Source organism: Phocoena sinus, chromosome 8 (genome assembly GCF_008692025.1).
Source record: "Phocoena sinus isolate mPhoSin1 chromosome 8, mPhoSin1.pri, whole genome shotgun sequence".
Classification (NCBI taxonomy): Eukaryota; Metazoa; Chordata; class Mammalia; order Artiodactyla; family Phocoenidae; genus Phocoena; species Phocoena sinus.
Genome location: NC_045770.1, coordinates 76,251,032 through 76,274,006, shown reverse-complemented (window position 1 = coordinate 76,274,006; position 22,975 = coordinate 76,251,032). Strand labels below are relative to the sequence as shown.

The 22,975-nt window shown below is 38.2% G+C and overlaps 1 protein-coding gene across 8 annotated transcripts in view; it reads right to left on the bottom strand.

The window, feature by feature from the left end:
- Window positions 1-4,843: 4,843 nt before the first annotated feature.
- GAS2 (growth arrest specific 2) overlaps window positions 4,844-22,975 on the bottom strand; it is a 154,695-nt gene continuing 136,563 nt past the window's right edge. For all 8 annotated transcript variants that reach the window (XM_032642118.1, XM_032642125.1, XM_032642124.1 and 5 more), the window contains one exon: window positions 4,844-6,027. In XM_032642118.1, the coding sequence (XP_032498009.1) occupies window positions 5,809-6,027 (219 nt within the window). In that variant the 3' untranslated portion in view covers window positions 4,844-5,808. The remainder of the gene's footprint in view (window positions 6,028-22,975) is intronic.

Sequence of the window (22,975 nt, the reverse complement as noted above, 5' to 3'; positions counted from 1 at the left end):
AAATGACAAATAACATACAAGGGAACTCCCATAAGGTTAACAACTGATTTCTCAGCAGAAACTCTACAAGCCAGAAGGGAGTGGCACAGTATATTTAAAGTGATGAAAGGGCAGAACCTACAACAAAGATTGCTCTACAGGCAAGGATCTCATTCAAATTTGACAGAGAAATCAAAAGCTTTACAGACAAACAAAAGCTAAGAGAATTCAGCACCACAAAACCAGCTCTACAACAAATGCTAAAGGAACTTCTATAAGTGGGAAACACAAGAGAAGAAAAGGACCTACAAAAACAAACCCAAAACAATTAAGAAAATGGTCATAGGAACATACATATCAATAATTACCTTAAATATGAATGGATTAAATGCTCCAACCAAAAGACACAGGCTTGCTGAATGGATACAAAAACAAGACCCATATATATGCTGTCTACAACAGACCCACTTCAGACCTAGGGACACATACAGACTGAAAGTGAGGGGATGGAAAAAGATATTCCATGCAAATGGAAATCAAAAGAAAGCTGGAGTAGCAATACTCATATCAGATAAAATAGACTTTAAAATAAAAGAATGGGGTGATCCCACATGCTGCAGAGCGGCTGGGCCCGTGAGCCATGGCCACTGAGTCTGCACATCCAGAGCCTGTGCACCACAACAGGAGAGGCCACGACAGTGAGAGGCCCGTGTAAGGCAAAAAAAAAAAAAAAAAAAAAAAAGAATGTTACAAGAGACAAGGAAGGACACTACATAATGATCAAGGGATCAATCCAAGAAGAAGATATAACAATTCTAAATATATATGCACCCAACATACAAGCACCACAACACATAAGGCAAAGGCTAACAGCTATAAAATAGGAAATTGACAATAACTCAATAATAGTGGGGGACATTAACATGTCACTTACACCAAACGACAGATCATCCAAACAGAAAATTAATAAGGAAACACAAGGTTTAAATGACACAATAGACCAGATAGATTTAATTGATATTTACAGGACATTCCAACTGAAAACAGCAGATTACACTTTTTTCTCAAGTGGACATGGAACGTTCTCCAGGATAGATCACATCTTGGGTCACAAATCAAGCCTCGGTAAATTTAATAAAATTGAAATCATATCAAGCATCTTTTCTGACGAGAACACTATGAGATTAGAAATAAACTACAGGGGAAAAAAACCATGAAAAACAGACACATGGAGGCTAAACAATATATTAGTAAATAACCAAGATATCACCAAAGAAATCAAAGAGGAAATCAAAAAATACCTAGAGACAAATGACAACAAAAACACAATGATCCAAAACCTATGGGATGCAGCAAAAGCAGTTCTAAGAGGGAAGTTTATAGCAATACAACCCTACCTCAAGAAACAAGAAAAATCACAAATAAATAATCTAACCTCACACCTAAAGGAACGAGAGAAAGAAGAACAAACAAAACCCAAAGTTAGTAGAAGGAAAGAAATCATAAAGATCAGATCAGAAATAAATGAAATAGAAACAAAGAAAACAATAGCAAAGGTCAATAAAACTAAAAGCTGGTTCTTTGGGAAGATATATAAAATTGATAAACCTTTAGCCAGACTCATCAAGAAAAATAGGGAGAGGATTCAAATCAATAAAATTAGAAACGAAAAAGAAGTTAGAACAGACTCCGCAGAAATACAAAGCATCCTAAGAGACCACTACAAGCAACTCTATGCCAATAAAATGCACAACCTGGAAGAAATGGACACATTTTTAGAAAGGTATAACCTTCCAACACTGAACCAGGAAGAAATAAAAAATATGAACTGACCAATTACAAGTAATGAAACTGAAACTGTGACCTAAAAATCTTCCAACAAAGTCCAGGACCAGATGTCTTCACAGGTGAATTCTATCAAACATTTAGAAAAGAGCTAACACACATCCTTCTCAAATGCTTCTAAAAAATTGCAGAGGAAAGAACACTCCCATACCATTCTATGAGGCCACCATCACCCTGACACCAAAACCAGACAAAGATACTACAAAAAAGAAAGAAAATTACAGACCAATATCACTGATGAACAAAGATGCAAAAATCCTCAACAAAATACTAGCAAACAGAATCTAACAACACATTAAAAGGATCATACACCATGATCAAGTGGGATTTATTCCAGGGATGCAAGGATTCTTCAATATATACAAATCAATCAATGTGATACACCATATTAACAAATTTAAGAATAAAAACCATATGATCATCTCGATAGATGCAGAAAATGCTTTTGACAAAATTCAACACCCACTTATGATAAAAACTCTCCAGAAAGTGGGCATAGAGAGAACCTACCTCAACATACTAAAAGCCATATATGACAAACCCACAGCAAACATCATTCTCAATGGTGAAAAAATGAAAGCATTTCCTTTAGGATAAGGAACAACACAGGATGTCCACTCTCGCCACTGTTTTTCAACATAGTTTTGGAAGTCCTAGTCATGGCAATCAAAGAAGAAAAAAAAATAAAAGGAATACAAATTGGAAAAGAAGAAGTAAAACTGTCACTGTTTGCAGGTGACATGATACTATACAAGGAGAATCCTAAAGATGACACCAGGAAACTACTAGAGCTAATCAATGAATTTGGTAAAGTAGCAGGATACAAAATTAATGCACAGAAATTTCTTGCATTCCTATACACTAACATCAAACAATCAGAAAGAGAAATTAAGGAAACACTCCCATTCACCATTGCAACAAAAAGAATAAAATACCTAGGAATAAACCTACCTAAGGAGGTAAAAGACCTGTACTCAGAAAACTATAAGATATTGATGAAAGAAATCAAAGATGATACAAACAGATGGAGAGATATACCGTGTTCTTGGATTGGAAGAATCAATATTGTGAAAATGACTATACTACCCAAAGCAATCTACAGATTCAATGTAATCCCTATCAAACTACCAATAGTATTTTTCACAGAACTAGAACAAAGAATCTTAAAATTTCTATGGAGACACAAAAGACTCTGAATAGCCAAAGCAACCTTGAGGGTAAAAAACAGAGCTGGAAGAATCAGACTCCCTGACTTTAGACTATACTACAAAGATAAGTAATCATGACAATATGGTACCAGCATAAAAACAGAAATATAGATCAATGGAACAGGATAGAAAGCCCAGAGATAAACCTATGCACCTTTGGTCAACTAATCTATGACAAAGGAGGCAAGGACATACAATGGAGAAAAGACAGTCTCTTCAATAAGTGGTGATGGAAAACTGGACAGCTACATGTAAAAGAATGAAATTTGAACACTCCTTAACACCATACACAAAAATAAACTCAAAATGGATTAAACACCTAAATGTAAGACTGGATACTATTAAACTCTTAGAGGAAAACATAGGAAGAACAGTCCTTGACATAAATCACAGCAAGATCTTTTTTGACCCACCTCCTAAGGTAATGGAAATAAAAGCAAAAATAAACAAATGGGACCTAATGAAACTTAAAAGCTTTTGCACAGCAAAGGAAACTATAAACAAGACGAAAAGACAACCAACAGAATGGGAGAAATTATTTGCAAACGAATCAACGGACAAAGGATTAATCTCCTAAATGTATAAACAGCTGATGCAGCTCAATATTAAAAAAACAAACAACCTAATCAAAAAATGGGCAGAAGACCTGAACAGACATTTCTCCAAAGAAGACATACAGATGACCAAGAGACACATGAAAATCAGCTCAACATCACTAATTATTAGAGAAATGCAAATCAAAACTACAATGAGGTATCACCTGATACCAGTTAGAATGGGCATCATCAGAAAATCTACAAACAACAAATGCTGGAGAGGGTGTGGAGAAAAGGGAACCCTCTTGCACTGTTGGTGGGAATGTAAATTGATACAGCCACTATGGAGAACAGTATGGAGGTTCCTTAAAAAACTAAAAATAGAATTACCATATGATCCAGCAATCCCACTACTGGGCATATACCCTGAGAAAACCATAATTCAGAAAGACACATGCACTCCAATGTTCATTGCAGGGCTGTTTACAATAGCTAGGCCATGGAAGCAACCTAAGTGCCCATCGACAGACGAATGGATAAAGAAGATGTGGTGCATATATACAATGGAATATTACTCAGCCATAAAAAGGAAAGATATTGGGTCATTTGTAGAGACGTGGATGGACCTAGAGACTGTCATACAGAGTGCAGGAAGTCATAAAAACAAATATCGTATATTAACGCATATATGTGGAACCTAGAAAAATGGTACAGATGAACCGGTTTGCAGGGCAGAAACTGAGACACAGATGTAGAAAACAAACGTATGGACACCAAGGGGGGAAGGCGGTGGGGGATGGTGGTGGTGGTGGGGTGTGATGAATTGGGAGGTTGGGATTGACATGTATACACTGAGGTGTATAAAATTGATGACTAATAAGAACCTGCTATATAAAAAAAATAAATAAAATTCAATAAATACCAAAAGCAAAAAAAAAGGTTGTGTCTGCTTTGATTAAATCATTCATGTGACAAACTGAAATACTTTCTCCCTGACTTTCTGGAGCAAGAAAGGTGGATTTTGTCTTTGTTGAAAAATGAGGAAATGACAAATTAATTTCGCCTATACTTTTTATTTCAAGGCAGCCCTTAAAGTACTGTTTATGATAAAACCTAGACTCTCTGCTAAGGAAAACAAACACCAGCACCCCTCAGCTATCCAAAGTGAAGAAGTGCTAGGTAACCATAATTTGACTCTTCCTTTAACTCCCAGGGGACGTTTCCATTTGAATATGATCTTTATTTCAGAATGAAGCATTGATATAGAGACAGGTAAAATTTTTTAACATCTTTTTAATTCTTCAATCAGTGAGGACAATATTTTGCTGTTTATGGGTACAAAACAGCTCTGTCCTAGGTATACAAGGGTATACATAAGTCTGTAACATTATTAGCTACAGTGAAATTACTTTACTAGACAGCACAGCAAAGTTGGATTAACTAAAGATATAATAAGAAAATGCTTTGAAATAACATGAAGTCAATGGACATTTGTACAATTTACTCTTTCAAAATATAAACGTATGTCAGCTTATGTGTGTGAATTACACTCAGTCTCAACACAGCCACGTGTCTAGGAATGTGTAAACAACTCATAAGCCATTCTCTAAGGGGTGCAGTGAAAACTTCCAAAAGTGCCCCAGGTGTTTGTTCAGAGATAAGGGATAAACTTTAAGGCATTCTTCCAAGTGAATGTAAACTTTTCTGAAGTGGCCTTTCCAGTAACGTATTACTGTCGTAGATACACTGTACTTTAATTTATAGTGCTGTTGGATATTTTTAGTAGCACATCATCACACTAATTGTCATTTTTAAAAAATCAGCTTAAAAATCCTGCAATTATAAAAAATGTCTGGGGTGTTGTTATTCTGTACACATTAGGCAGGCACTTTCTGTTGACTTAACTGTAAATCCTATTTTCTTCTAATAATTTTTATCTTTAGCTAGAATTGTATTGCTAGTATTGTGTTCTAAATACCATGTTCACATATTGAGAAACAATGATTTGCCTACAATTTGTCTAATTTAAATCTGAGTTGATAATTTCTTTTAATAGGTCATTTTCTACAGAAGCATTCAAAATAAATAGTGCTACTCTTTGAGCATGTTTCAACATGGTGACGTCTTTCTATCTGTTATGTCTTTTTCCAAAGTAATTTTCAGAGCATGTGAACTAAACTGACTACTGGAGATGTGGATACAGGCCATTATGAGAGTCCCCTTGTAGTGACCAACTAGTTTCATTTAATTTCCTTCTTTCCCTTATAATTGGCAGAGACCACCAGGTAATTATCTGGATTCATGTCCTTGAGGGTTGGAGATTTGCTCTGGATGGGGGATGTCTTGCCATCCACACGGGAGATCTGCAGCATCCGGCAGGGGTCGTGTTTCAACAAATACCCTGCAAAAGTTTCCCAACCTCCTCCCACACGGACCATGACATGCTTGTTGTGCAGCATCTGGAATGAAAAGAGAGCAAAAGAGTTAAATTCTGAGAATTCTCGCAGTATCTCAAATCAGCTTCCAGCTCTAGCGTTATTGTTTTCTGTTTTGTTTTTCAAGCCCCTATTGTCCTTCCACTTCTTGCACAGTGTCTGAGTTAGCATACAGTTTATGAGAGAAGCTTTGTTTTTCCCATGCAAGTGGATCATGCATGGTACATATCCCCAGGATCCTGCTTTGCCCTGCTGTGGGAATCAGGGTGTAGGTACAATCCCTTGCTTGGTTCAGCGAGTCTAGAGGCTCCTTGCTGACACTGACACCTGATGTTGCATCACAGCCTCATCATTGCCCAATTTCCGGCTTGCTGCCTCAGATCAGAGCTCTGTTCTCCCCACTGGGTTATTCCCCTCTGAACCAGGACTTAAAAGACCATGGAAATGCCTGCTATGGAATATAGCTTTTTTTAATTGAAGTATAGTTGATTTACAATATTGTTAGTTTCAGGTGTACAGCAAAGTGATTCGTTTATACATATATATGTATATATATTCTTTTCTTTTCAATTCTATCCCATTATAGTTTATTACAACATACTGAGTGTAGTCCCTGTGCTATACAGTAAATCCTTGTTGTTTATCTATTTTTGGAATATAAAGTTAATAATCACACAAATACTCAATGCAAAATAGAACTGAAAATGCACTCAGAAAAATTGAAATCTTCCCTAGTCACTGTCTGAGGCTTTCAAGGAAAGATATTATGGAATGGCCAAACATTTATGTTGTCTTTACTCTCATTCTTCTTAATTACAATAGAATACTTCTTTAGAAACAAAACAAAAACAAAAAAAACAAAACCCTTACCTTCAGGGCCATGAACCATCTAGAGCTCCAGGGTTAACAAGGCTACAGATTGAAAAGGTGAAGAATATGTGGTTCTTTCTACCTAGTAAAAACATGTCCAAGTTGTGGAGGATTGGCACAGGGAGCCAAAGATTTGATCTTGGCTTCTTTCAAATATCACAAACTGTAAGAATAAGGGGGAATGTCGCACCTTCACCGAAGACCTCTCCCCTGCCCGAAATATGATGAACACAGAGTGGCAATGTAATCTTGGGAAGGGAATATAGGTTTGGGAGGGGTTTGGTAAGTACTTTTCATGGTAGAGCCTATGAAATCTCTCTGAATTCCTCTCACTCTGTGTCACCTTCAGATCTGGGTTTTTTTTGACTCCTATCCAGTGGGGGAAGACTTTGCCCTTAGCTGTTGAGATTCTGATGAAAGTTTTGGATTCTCTTTCTGTATGCCCGTACCCACAAAATATTGCACATATATTTAGGGCTTTCACAGACTCCCCCAAATCCATCCATTGGCTCAAGGTAAGAAATCCTGAAACATGGGGTTGACATAAGGCAGTTTTCAAAATCAGATATTGTGGAAAGTAATAAAAATGTGCTGAATAACAATAATTAAAACTATTAGACTCATGAGAATTAAGTGTAACTATACTCGTTATTCTCACTTAGAATATTAGAATTTTAGAATAGAGGGGATCTGGGGAAACATTTTCTAACAAGAAGGCTTCAAACTTATTTTAGCACCAGCATCTACTCATTAAATAAAATCTCAGTGAGAACCCATGAAATATAAAGCATATAAGAGGAGTCAGGATTTAGCTTATAACCATTCTGCCTCCCCAGGTCCGCCAGTGGTCCCATGTTCCTGTTGTTTAGGATGGAGATACCGAGGCCCAGATCTTTAATGTGATTTCCTGACTCCCAGTCTAGTACTCTTCCCACAACGGTTCCTCCTTATAAAATCCATCAAGGCTTTTATAATTTTACGGGGCTATTTTCATTGCCACAAGTTCCTGAGTGTGCCTCTACTTCCTGTTTTCAAAACTTGGGAGTTACTGGGACAAAAACTGCAAAGGCCAGGGTCAAAATAGCACTTTGACCCTTTCTCCCATTGTTCCAAGAGCACTGCTTTTGCCTATTGTTGAAGTTCTGGTACCTCCTCGCCCTGTAAATTACATTTAAGAATTGCCTCTAAACGTCCTTGGTATGAATGTCCCTGGCAGAATGCCCAAGTTCACTTGACTGTAAGCAGGCTGTTTCAACCAGAAAGAACCACCAACCAGAAGAGTCTTTAAACAGTTAGTGAACTCTGGGAAACGGTGACAGAAATGCTTTTCAGCCTGGAGTATATGATCATGAAGGTAAAAACTCTGCTTGCAGATTCTTTAATGAATCCATAGGACAATGCAAAGTGGATTCAACATGAGACAGGGTCATTCTGAATGTAAGTAACACAGGAATTAAATTTTTGCTCATCTCGTCTTCCAGAATCTTCCTATAGCTAATCAGCAACGTATAATTTCCCAAAGAAAGCCAATGGTCAAACTGGACAAGTTTCAAGTACGAGATTAAGATATCAGAGCCACAGGCATTCCTATAACCTGATTGTAGAGATTTAAATTCCATGCCTTTTCTTAGAACATGCTCAGTCTCAAGAAAAAAAAAGGAAGAAACGAATGCCAACCTCATGTCCATAAACAAAATCCCTATTGTTTAACCTAAAAGCAAATCAACCTGCTATAAACTAAATTGCTCTCAACCCTTCCTTCCCTTCACAGCATTTACTGTGTCAAACTCCAACCTTGGATTAAGTGTATAATCTTCTTCCTAAATCAGGGCTGAGCTGCTGAGCTCTTCGGGAAGAACTCCTTCCACCTCAGAGATTAGTGACATTAGACCAAGTGCAATTAATTGAGCCTTTTAGTTTTTGTTTTGGTCAGTCCCATTTCTTATTCCTCTCTATTATTCTCAAGTACACTACCCATTTCATCCTCATCAGTCTACCATGACTTCATCTTTGTCAGGCATGGCTTCCTCTCTCTTGGTACCTTCACTGGCTAATTCACTCCAATCTACATTTATTCTTTACCCTGCCTTTCTTGTCACAGAAATAAGTCCTTCTGTTCAAGGTCAAGTCCTGCCCTGCCCACCCCCCCACCCCGTCCTAATCCCCATTTCCGCTCATGAAGAACCCAGCTACATCAAACATCTCATCCCTCATATCTCTCTTTCCAATTTAGTGTATAATGGTCCTTACCCTTTAGGAAATAAACGTATCCAAGCCCCTCCCACTCTTGTGCAAAGAAAACTCTTCTTTCATCCCAGTCTACTTTGCTCTCATACCTTCTCCTTACACCTGAGCTTCCTGACAGTTAAGTTTACACTCAATGTTTTCACTTCTAATTTCCTATTTACTGTCCAACCAATAGTAGGCATTGCTTCTGCTTAACTGACTGCATGAGAAAGAAAACCAGATGACTTCTAGAATTATCAAATCCAGTGGACTGTCCCTAATCCTTGTGTTCTTTGATCATTCAATAAGGTATCTGATAGTATTGACACTCTTTCCTTGAAACTCCCTACTCTTTTACTCTCCATGACAAGACTCTCTTTCCTAGATGTCCTGATACCTACCTGAGGGTTCTCTCTCTGCTTCCTTCACAAGTTGTATTTCTTCTACTTATTTTTAAGTTTTGCTTTTCCAGAGGATTCTGAAGTTATCTGTCCTTTCTCTACTGCTTTTCTCAGTCTAACCACTCTCTATTTGCAACGTCATGGTTTTCACTGCCATCTACTTTTGCGTCCCCAAACTATAACTCTAGCCCTCGTTTCTTCCTGGAGCTTCCAAATGCAAAGGCAACCTGCCCTCTTCCTTCCATTAGGGCCCCACAGGTCTTTCATCATAGGGTTGGTGACATGAGCAACCTCTGTACCTAGTCAGATACCAAAAACATTCATTTCCCACTAAATGTTTCTCAGGATTTTTGCTACCATTGCCACTACTTAGTTCAGGAATTCATCTTTCCCTGGTCTACTGTAGAGGGCTCACTGCCTCCAGGCTTGCTGTGTCCAATCCATTTAGTAAACTGCCACCAAATGGAATTCCATAAGTGCAAGTGTGATCCTGTCCTGCCTAAATACTCTCACTACCTCCCTCTCTCCTGTAGGGTGAGTCACTTTATTTGCATATGTTACTCTCCGTGACCACTCCTGCCAGCCTCATCCCTTCCCTGAGCCCTGGGACCCATGAATACTTGTAGTTCTATATTCCCAGATAACATACTCTTTCTTTCATGCTTTTTGCACATTCGCCCCTAAATGTGGAACGTCCTTTCTGTTCTTCCCTCCCTGCTCACCAGGACCATAAACATTTCCCCAATTCAAACACCTCCACCTGAAAAAAATCTTCCAGGGTCATACCCCTCATTGATAAGGGAATCCTTCCTCGACATGTGCTGTTTAGTTTACACATGATTTCACTACTTTGCTCATTCTACCGAATTGTAACTATTAATTTACCTGTATGCCCCTTTTAATAATATGGAGCTCTCTGAAAAGAGTGATGATGTACCTCTCATGTTTGGACCCTCACATATGTGATCTCAGAACAGTGTCAATAAGTGTAACCATATAGTACTCCTTTTCATGTATCTTTCCATACTACTTACTTTGCCTAATGTAAGATATCAGTATCAGTATTACTCCCATTTTATAGATAGTAAAACTGATGCTCTTAGAAGAACTGATGCTCTTAAACAACTTGTGCAAGATCACACAACAAATCAGTGGCAGAACTGGGACAAGAATCCTTTTGTTCTTCTCTATTATACCATATCCACTTATTCTGTAAAGCTCCTAGATTTGGATTTTCATACCTGCTTAGTTACTTACAAGTGATAATTTAGCACAGGCAAGGAATTATCAATGTCAGAAATAGTTATAAGTTGCTTAAGCAGATTAAATGCTCACATAAAATGATTTATAGTTTTATGTCCTAATAAACTTTAGATAAACATTGCATTTAATTTAAGAAGGTTATCCTCTAAGTGGCCCTAGTTATTTCAGAAATAAATATGTGTCAAGTACAGGTAACACAATAAAATATATTTATAGGTATCTGTTGGCATAAGGAGAGCTGGGCTTTGATTCTCTGTTCAGTGTGCATTTTACAGCTCCTTTATTTTTAATGCTTCACAATGTTGAACAATTTTGTGTTCTCCATTCCAAAAGATAACTCGTTTTGGCTAATAGGGCTAATATACATGTGAATTGAGTACTCAGTGTAGTTTTCTATGTTGTTTGTTGCATTTTTCTCTTCTTTAAATATCTTTATTGGAGTATAATTGCTTTACAATGTTGTGTTAGTTTCTGCTGCACAGCAAAGTGAATCAGCTATGTGTATACATATATCCCCATTTCCCCTCCGTCTTGAGCCTCCCTCCCACCCTCCCTATCCCACCTGTCTAGGTCATCACAAAGCATCAAGCTGATCTCCTTGTGCTAGATGCACTTCTCTTGAGTAAAGAAAAATAAGTTAGAGTTGCTACAAATATTCCCCAACACTGCACATTGCAAAGCAGTAGTTTTTGCATATTAGGCTTATTCTAACATTGCTATTTTCTACAGTTGACCTCATTCCTCACCATGCCCCTGATTCTAACAAAGGGAAAAAGATTCTTTACCAATTTAGCAACATTTCTCAATGCTGAAGGGGAAAAGAACAAAATAACAAAAATCTTGTCTCAACATTTCTCCCAAAGGCCTTAATGAAGTTTCATAAGCAGATCTGGGTTATTGTAAACACTTTTTTTTTTGATGTCTATGAGTGACATACATACTTTGCCCAGGGAAAAGAATCAGTAGGTCTCAAAGTTATGTTTTTGTTTTTTAATAATTTCTTCTAATAATGGGAAAAAGAACTCCCATTCTTACCAAGGGCATTTTGATTTCTGCCTTTGTCCTATTATGATATTTAACTACGTGTTGTTTTCTTAGTAGGTCTCTTCTCATGTGCCAGCAAAAGGGAAACTTTTTCCTTAGTTGACACAGAGTCATAATATTAGAGCACCTACTATGTGCCAGATAATCTACAAATATGCCTTCTTGAATTAAGCAGGATAAAAAAATTGAGGTCATTGGCAATGCTGTCATTTCACAGATGTACAAACTAGCAGACACAGGGTCACAAAGGGGGTTCCCAGAGCCAGGCTAGAAATCACACCTCCTTTACTCCCAATCTAGTACATGGCCTTACAATTGAACAGCTATACTCTTCCAAAAATTATTATTCTAAAAATGAATCCAATCTTGAAAGGTGGATGAATCACTTAATATATTGACCCAGTAGTGGTTTATAACATGTCAGATAAGTCTTTTGATTTACTGGATTCAGTGCACATCTTGTCATGCTACACTATGTTTACCTAAAGCCCACTTTCTAGTACCACCTTTCAATCTTATTTTCCTAACATAGTAAGGTAACAAACTATCCCATAAACAACAAATTCTGTAACTCACCCAGATACTTAATTTAAAGAAAAAAATGGGTTGAAAGGAAATAAGTTAATTCTCTTATATCAACTTAAAACATAATGGAAAATCCAAAAAGTTGTAGAAATGATTAATCAATAGCTTCCTACAAATTTTGAGATCACTGCAGTGTCAGGGGGTCTAGTGGTCTGGCTCTTATGATGTGTGATAACAGGACTTCAGGAAGAAGATTTTTTTTCCTTTCTAATTATTGGAGAGACAGACTGCAACCACATTATGTGTAGTTGTTAAGAACTTAAAGTAAGAAAAAGTATGTATTTTTCTTCTTCTTGGGCACATTAATCAGAATTACGTCGACTCACTTTTTGTTGACGAGGCAGAGCTGATATTTATGTATGGATCACAGAAAATCATATGTTTTACTAAATGAAAAAAATGGTCACATAAGAGAGCCAGGAAATATTATGGATTTACTGGTAATGTATTTGGTTTTTAAGGTGACCAGGTTGTATAAATTTATATTATACAAACAAAAAACAAGCAAAATACCACCAACAAAAATAACTAACTAACAGGAAATGTCTTTTAGGTATGCAGAATTTAAAGTTAAATGCTTTAGGTCCATATTTGATAGCTTTATGTTATTAATTCCCCAGCATAGATCTGCTTGCATGTTCACATCTGTCCTAAATCATAATTCCTATGAAATGCTTCAGGTGTCGCCACCTTCTCAGCAAAACACTGACACATCTCTTTCATTCTGATTTGAGTCTTTTGCCCGTGAACTTGAAAATGCAGGGAAGCAGGAGTGTCACTCAAGTGCTCTGAATACTCATTAGACCCAGAGGATGTGAAAGCTTTCCAGCAGGATGCCCTCATCATCTCTCACACTTCACTAATCCACCCTCCACTCCGGTGCCAGAGTGATCTTTTTTTTTTTTTTTTTTTTCAGAGTGATCTTTGAACAAGGAAAATCTGATCAGGCTACTGCCTTGCAATGGACCTGTGAGTGGTTCTCCATTGTCTGCAGTGTTCCTCAGCCATTTTTAGTTCCAGTCCATCTGAGGAATATGACTCTTTCTCATCAGAACAAAAGCCCGTGGCAAAGATTCTGGGAAAGCAATGGTGTGAGCGTGCGAGCATGCATGGGTATGTGTGCTTGTGCGTGTAGGGATGGGGCAGGATCTGCATCTCTAGGATGGGCAGAAGAACACATAATTTGAGGAAACAATTTGCCAGTGTTTCTGATATCCCTTCCCCTACCTCTGTCCCTCTCCTGCCCCCATGAGAACAACCACCCTGAGACACCAAGCACTTCACAGTCCAGTTCCTTTCCCACCTTCTTTCTCATTATGCCTTAATGATCACATACTGTTGTGCAGGTTGCACACTGCACAACTATGCGCTATACTGTGGCCCTACCTTTCTGTACCCATGACCACCTTCCAAATTATTTACCCAACAAATATTCTGAACTCCTTAGAATCCCCTGAAAGTTTCATCTCTTTCTACATGCAGAGAATTGTTCCACATTCACCAGGTGAATTAAAGTGAGTCTCTTCCATTGGCCATTCAACAAATATTTGTTGAGTGCCAGACAAGGTTATTCCTTGCTAAATTTTATGCCCTGAGGGCCTAGGGCAGTGAAAAGTACATAATAGGCACTCAATAAATGCTCGTTAAATGGATGAATGAACAATGTTAACACCTACTAATGCTCCATCCAGGCATCACTGCCTTTATGGAATATTTTTGCACTCTCTGACATTTAGATTACCTTCTTTGGACCTTGAGATTTTCCTGCACAGACCTCAAGCAAAGCACCTACAATACTTTGTTGCCTTATTTCTTGTCCATCTTTCTGACCTCTCTAAAGGGTACCTGGCAACTATTACCATATGTGCTATGTAAAACATCACATACGGAAAGATAAGAAAAAAGAAAAGACGAAATGCTTTGTCTTTAGAAGGAAGAGTCTAAAAAAAAAAAAAAAAACCAGGATGTGAATGATAATCCACATCAAACATTGTTTAAAGAATTCCTTTGAGAGAGACAGATTTTGGGAAGCTTTAACAGGGATCATATTTAAAAGGGGGAGATTGTATTGAGAATCAATAGAGCAATGGACAGAAGAGAGAGAAAGGAGAAGGGGAAAGAAGGAGAGAAGAAGAAAGCGTCCTGAATGAATCCAAAAGTAAGTATATTATTCTCTTCGTTATCTGCCTTCACAAATTCTCATAACACCAGGAATGCATATTTTTAAAAAATATAGTTCACTATAGTAACAAATCACTTGATAAAAATTTCACCCCCTCCTCTTTCTCTTTCAATGCTTAAGTGTTTGGGGCCACTCTCATTAAGCCCTTCCCCACTTAACTGACCACAGTGGCTCATATTTCTGCCCAACCTGTGAACTGCTCTCCACCTGAGCCATCCTTCTAAGAGGCAACCATCTCTGACACGGACTGAGGAGAGGAGACAACCCACCTAAATTTAGATCAGTTTGGCTTCCTGGGACATCATATGTTTCCAACCCTGCTCTCGGTATGTTTTTACAAGCCGTCATAACTCGAGTGAAAATATTGTTTTTAGAATGCAGTCATCCAGAGAAAGAGTGTTAAATTTATTTATAGGACCACAGACTCTGTCATCATCTAATGTTATATTGAAATGGCATACGCTGAAAATTGGGCAACTGGGAATTCAGCTCTCTGCCTAAGGTACCCTGACACCTGGAGGAGTAAGAGGGCAGGTGTTCAATCCCTAGTTGAAAGGCTGAAACCTGCATTTTCAAGATACGTGATGAGGTTGCCTGTGAATAGGGCAGCTGAGGCTCTGTTAACCACAGGTGACATAGGAAGGCTCCTTTTGGTCAAAGGTTGGGGATTCATCTCAACATCTCTAGCTACTTGAAATTTTAAACGGTTAAATACTACCCAAATAAACAAGCTTCTGGAATTATTGTTTACAAAGAATTTTTCATGTTTATTGTCTCATTTTTATCTACCTAACCATCCTTTTGTTTATTACGCCCTTTTCCTAAATAACGCTTCAGAGATTTGAACTACAGTCACCAGAACAGAAGCTACCATCTGTTTTGCCTTTACCAGACTGCCTAGGTATGGTTAACACTAACTAGCTGTACAACCCTAAGACATTTATTGAATCTCTCTGTGCTTCAGTTTCTCATCTGTAAAATGATTATAGAGCTTTCTGGATAAAGATATTAATATGTGCAAAGCATTTAGCCACGTTGCCTGGGGCATGATACTCGATAGCAACCTGCCATCATCATATTATTATTAAAAGAATAATACTGTTATTGTGATAATGATGATAAGCTTCTTATGGATTTTATTTCAGTTACTTCTTGTAGCAACTCTAAGTGGCTTGCGTTATTATCGACATTTACAGATGACAGAATGATAGCTCAGAAAGGTGAAGTAAATTGTGCAAAGTCACTTAGATAGGAAGTGACAAAGTTTAGATTTGAACTTGAGTTTCTCTGACCTCGAAGGCAATACTCAGTACTCCTTACCTATACATTCTAAAGGGGCTTCACCAGGAGTCATGGTTGTCTGAGTTCTTACCTAGACGTTTCCCATGGACAAACCTCTTTTCTTTAGGAATAGGTGTTGTCAATTTATGATGTCTCCCTTTATGATCATATCGCCCAGCTCTCAATGTACCCAGACCCAGAACATAAAGGAACTTAATACATGCTTGGAAGGATTTGTTTAAATTTGAACCTGATTGTTTAACCCATACAAAAATACTGAAAATTAGGTATACCCAGAGTGCTTTGCCCTGGGCCCCATACTCTGAAAGGAAACTGTAGAGCAGAAATCTCTGACAGCCTGCAAAATACTTTCACTCAAATCATTTCATTTTGTTATCACACCTGCTCAGTGGTTTGGCAGGTTAATATTTGTTCCCATTGCACAAATGGGGAAAAAGAGGTTAGGTGGGTAGCTCATGGACACACAGCAAGAACACAGACCTAGTCTCCTGATTCCCAGTTTTGTGATTTGTTGTCTTCAGTAATAAATTACAGCAGGGGGAATGTAATCCTCGAACCCTCATTTGAAGGGTGAACCGTTGCAGTGTCCTAAGGATGAGAGCCAATCCTCCAGCATGAGCAGGGCCTTGAATCAGAAACCTTCTGGCTATTGAGGCTGGCCAGAAAAATATTCCTGGCCTGCTTTTGTTGTTTCCCTCTGGAGGGGTAAACATTTAATTCCCAGGCTCAATGTAGACAAATGACTCTCAGTAGCTTCTTTCTGGAAGCAAACATGAGACGAGCAGCTAGCAGATGAATGTAACCATTGACTGGTAAAAAGTTCCCTTTGCATCTGCCTTGAAATATGTGCAGGAGCCCTTACTGCCAACTGTCTGTCAGTTCTCTTCTCCTCGTTATGTAAGGTCTCCATTTTCCCAGTTCTGCACCAAAGGAAATTAAGAAGGCTTAGCCGCAATCTAATTACCAGTCCATGGCACCATTTCAGACAGGGAAGGCAAAGTTACGATAAATATTTAATAGAATACTCAGCATAGTGAAAGCAACAAGCTAGAAAATGATGGTGCCGGAAAGGGAACAGTTGTCTAGGGGAAGGATTTGTAGCTGGTATATACCCAACTGAAACTAGAATTCATCTACCCCAAAAGATGCAACATCTATTCAGGAAGGGGAGCTGAGCTCCAAGAGGCAATGAAAGCCCAACCCTTCCACTAATCAAACAGGGCCATGTTTGTCTGACTCAATGTGAACTCCATTCTCTTCTACGTACTGATAACAAAACCCAACAGACTGAAATCAGTACTGGGAGAGCCAAAGGTTAACATTGCCAAAGGTGGCAATTCAGGTCCTGAAAAGTAACAACAGTGTCTGGAATCCAGACACTGGAAAAATTACTGCTTTGCCCCTGTTTTTAATGTATCTTTAGCATATTGGTAGACCCATTAAAGTGGAAAACCAAGTATTACTAAATATACTCAGAACTTTTATATTGACAAAATATTTGAAAACCTGAGTCTCCTTTTTCTCAAAGCCCCATTCAAATGAAAGGCAAGGAATAAAGATGTTATAAAGCTACCAGGGCAAGGAGAAATTAAGAGGATATAACAGTAGACAAAAAAGGTCAAACACAGTTTTAGAAGATGGAAAAAAGATAAATGAGTCATAACTGACTGAAGGTAGAGAGAGCTGAAACTAAAAACTTGAAATGACAGCTGACAAAGCGAAGCAAGTCAGATCAGGCCTTGAAACTATAGGAAACTCAGGTTTTAAAGTCGTCAGGTACTTCCATCAGGTAAGGAGAGAAATATAGCTGAAAAAAAAGAAATGGCTGAAAATCAGTATAAGAATCAGTTAGCCCCCAGATTTTTACTGCACCCCACTCCAGAGTTGCTATGCCTGTGACTATCCCCACGGTACCAATGACCACATCATCACAGCAGAAGACTGAAGGTTTCTCTTTGTAGAAATTGAATCAGAGATGCTCCAGACTAGGGCTCAGGAACAGGATGGAAAGATGGACAGATACATGATAAAGCAAGTCCAGCAAAGTGTTCATTGTAGAACCAGATGGTAGTTCTATGGGTATTGACTTCTCTTTGAAAAATTTTCACCATAAAGTGTTAGAGGAAAAATTCATCCCAAATCCGAATCCAATCTGTTCTCACCATCTCCACTGCTATCTCCCTCATCCCAAGGTTCCTTCGTCTCACCTGGATTTACCACAATAACCTCCCAACTGTTTTTCCTGCTCCTGTTCTGCCCCTTGGTACACTCTCAACAGAGAAACTAGAGGGATCTTGTTCAAACAGAAGTTACCTTGGGTCACAGCTCCACTCGAAACACTGCCTGGCTCCCCATTTCACCGGGAACACACTACAGAGTCCCTCCAACAGCCTCCAAGTTCCTCCGTGACCTGAACTCCTGTTACTTCTCTGACTTTATGCGCTACCACGGGGCCCTTCATATGCTCTGATGCAGCCACATTGGCCTCCTTGCTATTTCTCAGACACTCCAGGGCTACTCCAGGCACATTCTTGACTTGGTGTTCCTTCTGTCTAGAAAACATTTCCCCTAGACAACTGGAGAGCTAACTCTGCACCTCTTTCATGCCCCTGCTAATCTCTCATCTCCTCAGTAAGCTGACCTTAACGACTCTTAAAACTGCAGTCTCTGCTCCCGGCACTCCCAGCCTACCTTACTCTGCTCCACTTTTCCTTTCCTACTCCAACAGGACACTTATCACTTCTAGCAAGCTCTATAATTTACATATTTATTATAGTTATGGTTTAGACAGTAGAATCCGTCCCAACTAGGGTTGCCAGATTTATCATATAAAAATACAGGGCACCCAGTTCAGTCTGAATTACACGTAAGCAACAAACACTCTCTCAGTATAAGTATGTCCCCTGCAATGTTTAGAACAAACTCATTCTAAAAGGTATCTGTTGTTTATCTGAAATTCAACAGTAATTGAGCATCCTGTATTTAATCTGACGACCCTACACACACACGCACACTCACAGGAATATAAGGTCCTCAAGGGGGCCAGGGATCATTTGTTTTGTTCTCTGATATATCCTCAACTCCCAGAACACGGCATGTTTCAGAGTATATGTTGAATAAACATATGTTGGGTGAATGAATGATTACATTTTCTCAGGTGCGCTCTAAGAAAACAAGGGAGTAATCCCCAGAAGACACGTGATCCAGGAAATAGGGAATCCACCATCAAAGCAAGTTTAAAAAACATCAAAGCAAGTTAAAAAAAAAAGTCTCAAATGACACTGTGAGGCCAATCTGGGGGAGGAGGACACATGTGGAGAGGCCAGAAATGAAACCAACAGATGAACTGGTGCTTCTGCCTGTGACACGATCATCGTGATGGGCTTCACAGTTCTTTCAGGGGATCTGATAGGGGTTTTTAGTCATACTTAGGACCAAAAACAAGACATTATTGACTTCAAGGAAAATAAAAATATTACAAAAAATAAAAGTAATCATGGCACACTACAATATTTACGTGACAATTATAAAGTAAATACTGACTACAGTACTGATTTGACCAACATTGTGGTACCACCAGTGATGCTCGGCAAATGGGAGGAAGGAAAGTGTACGTGTGTTGGGGGGTTAGGCGGAAGCCTCAGATTGCTAAATTGTCATCTTCCTGCTCTTGCTACCTTGGCTTTATAAGCAGACCATAGAAAACGTCTAAAATTTAGAAACTAAGGAAGAACATGATTACACAACTTAGAAATTTGGAGACAAATGAAAGAAGAAACAGCTTCCAGAGGTGAAACTAGCTGCCTCTAGGGAAAATCTGGGAGAAGAAGAATGGAAAAGGGTAGAAAGGGATGGAGCAGGTTTGCTGTTTTTGAACATAAATCTTACAGCACCACTTTATTAACTATATATATATATTTACAAAAATTAAAATTTAATTAAAAACCCTCAGTTCTGCTACTTAAGGAAACAAAACTAAAAGGGGAAAAATAGAATTTCTAAAACATCAACATAGAAAACATATTTTATTATCCACAAAATTATATTATTGCTATAAAAACTTTATTCTTCTTTTGCAAACTCGCTGGCAGGCTCTCATACACCTCACTATATAAGGGTGCAATTTTACCTGAAATCACTACACATTTAATGATGAATCTTTTTTCCTCTTTTTTTTTTTTTTTTCTTTTTTCCTCTTTGACATACTTCAGGAATAGTAGATAATGGAAGAGTATTCAGACCTGAGTTCCAACCTGGCTACCTAATCTCAAATGTTTACTAACATTTTATTAACACTTTTTGGTTTACAAAATCCTTTATACCACCATTTCATTTGATCCTCTAATGTTACTTTAAAAGTTATTTTCATATTATACATATTTGGATTTCTCCCAACATTAAACAAAAACATCACAATTTCCTCAGATAAGATGGCTACATGAACTTAGGAGGGCAAAGCTTTGCTACTTGCATGTTTCCTTATAGTTTGTCTTATCCTCTCCTTTCTGACTCTTGAACAATTATAAGTCTACAATTAAAGCTTAGCATTTCTTTTCCAGAAACTTTCCTTCCAAGATCACGCTTCCTGGTTCTACCTATTTCTCCCTCCATGCTAATTAAATGCCAGTCACTGCTTTCCTTGTAAACCTTATTGTCTCCAAAAACCTTCTCTGAGGCACAAAAGTATTGCTTTTCCTTTCAGTTTTTCATGCTATTAAAACAGTTCAAGAGCATAGAAGAAGAATATACACCAATCTCACTTACCAATATATACGTAAAAATATTACTTTTGCATATGGCTTTAAAAAAAAATCTTTATCTTCCACACAGTTACTCTTTGCTACATCTTTTAAATAGATTGTACTATTCTGAACTCAAAAATCTTTCTTTATTGAATACTCTATTTCCAGCCTTCATTTTCCAATATGAGGAGGTGAAGTTTGGAGCTCACTTTCAAATTATTCAGTCTTCCTAAAGACCAAGTGCAGAACAATTAAACAATTCATCACTGACTGTGTCTACCCACCCTTGCTTCAGGGACTGGTCATATGTTCACTTATAAATGAGCCTACTGTTCCATGGGGCCACCCAGAGGTTCCCATAGGGAGGATGACACACACTCTCTTGATAAAAGCCACACCTAACTAATACCCTAGGAAACGATCACCTGAAACAGCTCAAATTCACCATTTTCAGACAAGAACTTCCAAAGCTCGCATATTGATTTTCTTTGCTCTTAAATTCACTTTTGCCTCCAAGAATTCAGGTATCTCTTTGTCTGTCAAACTTTCCGTGAAAGTTTTCAGCAGTCTATCTTTTCTTTTTTTTTTAATATCTTTTTTTAAATTTTTATCTTTTTTTATATCTTTTCTATGTTTCCATAATTTTATATTTCTATTCTCTCATTTCTGTAATTTTACTCATGCTTTTTTAAAGTCTTTCATACATGCATGCTTGTGTGTGTGTGAGAGGTGTGTGTACAGGTATGTTATAGCAATAAAAGTTATAGCAATAATTTTTATAAATTTATCCCAGCTGATATAAATATATACACATCCATCCCCATTACCATGTCTTTTCTTCCTTCAACTATTGTTAGAGGGATGTTGTTTGTCTAACTAGGGCCTGGCTGGAGCAATGGAAGACTTTCTTCCTGGTTTAGTCCATCTGCCTTAAATAATGTGAATTTTCTCATCACAAAATCCACAGAACCATTTCTCAGTCATGTGGGTTCCACTCCATTTTCTCTCCTCAACAACCCACTGCACATGATGACATGTTTCTGTTTACACAAGTGTCCTCACATATTTCAGGAACCTACCTGCACAGCTATACCTCTTCATGTCAATGAGAAATCGTGGTTTTTCTGATAAACACTTTCCTGTGTCTTTTTATTCCAAGTCAAATTATGATGTTGAAGGAGCAACAATGCCCACTCCTCAGTGACAAATCTAGTCTGTACTTCCTAGTGCTTTGTTTCCAATTCAGCTAAGCCTCTGGTAATGTGTGTGTTAATATAAGGGCCTCAGATGCAGACTCTGTCCTTAGCTTGCTAATAAAAATGTCACCACTGTAGACAGCTTGAGGCCATCCCCTTATCTGCAGTGTAGGTCTACAAGAGGGAAAGCCACCAATGATGTAAGTCGCTCTGATTCTGCTCTTTCCTTTTTCAGTCTTAAATGTCCTCTTTTGTTTGTTCTAATAACTTTTAAGGCCACTCAAAGTTCTTTTCTGTCACTTTGTGATTCATGCCCCCTAGCATCTAACCAGCTTATGTTGCAAGATCAAGACCCAAAATTTTGTAATTAATGTTAAAGTCACATCAGTGGCCTTCAGAAATGGATACTCCATATTTTGCCCATTAAGTAGCTATTAAAAGCATGACTGTCTGAGATCTTGAAGACTTCAGCACTGAGGCCTACAAGCTGAGATGTACTTTCCATCTACATCAGCCTGGCAGTGGTCTTTGAAGTGTGACATCTTCACCTAATGCCCTCCTCTCTGCGCTTTGCCTAATTTTCCATTTAGAGAGCTCTCCCTGCCCTCTATACCTTTACAAGCTCTTTGTGCAATTTCATAAAACTCCATTCACCAGTCTCAGCACATTCCCCATCTATTCATTCTTAACTCTCAAGTCTACCACCCTTTCTTCCCTGTCTCTCCCATATCCTAAGAGGTCTTCAGGAGGGTATTTAATCCTGCCTGACTTATCTATTTTTTCTTTCCATTTTGAGCCTATTTGATCCTTTTATTCTAACATAATTTAAATTATCTCCCACATAGCTTTGTCAAGCTTATGCTGATAAAGGTTTGCAAAGGATGTTATGAAAGAATCTTAGAGATACCTTCACCTTAGTCTTGAGGGGCAAGAGTTCTTGAGACTATTTCTTGGAGGAAATGATCTGAGTCTCAAAGAGAAGTAGGATTTCACTGGATAAAGAAGGGCTAGAAGGGCATCCCGGGTTGGGGGAAAAGCACATGCAGAGGGACAGAAATATAAAGCAACACAATCTGAAAATAACACCGAGTAGTTCACTGCTACCATGGCTAAAATGTGAGAGGGATGAGGAGAGACTGTTAGGAGATGCAGCTAGTGAGG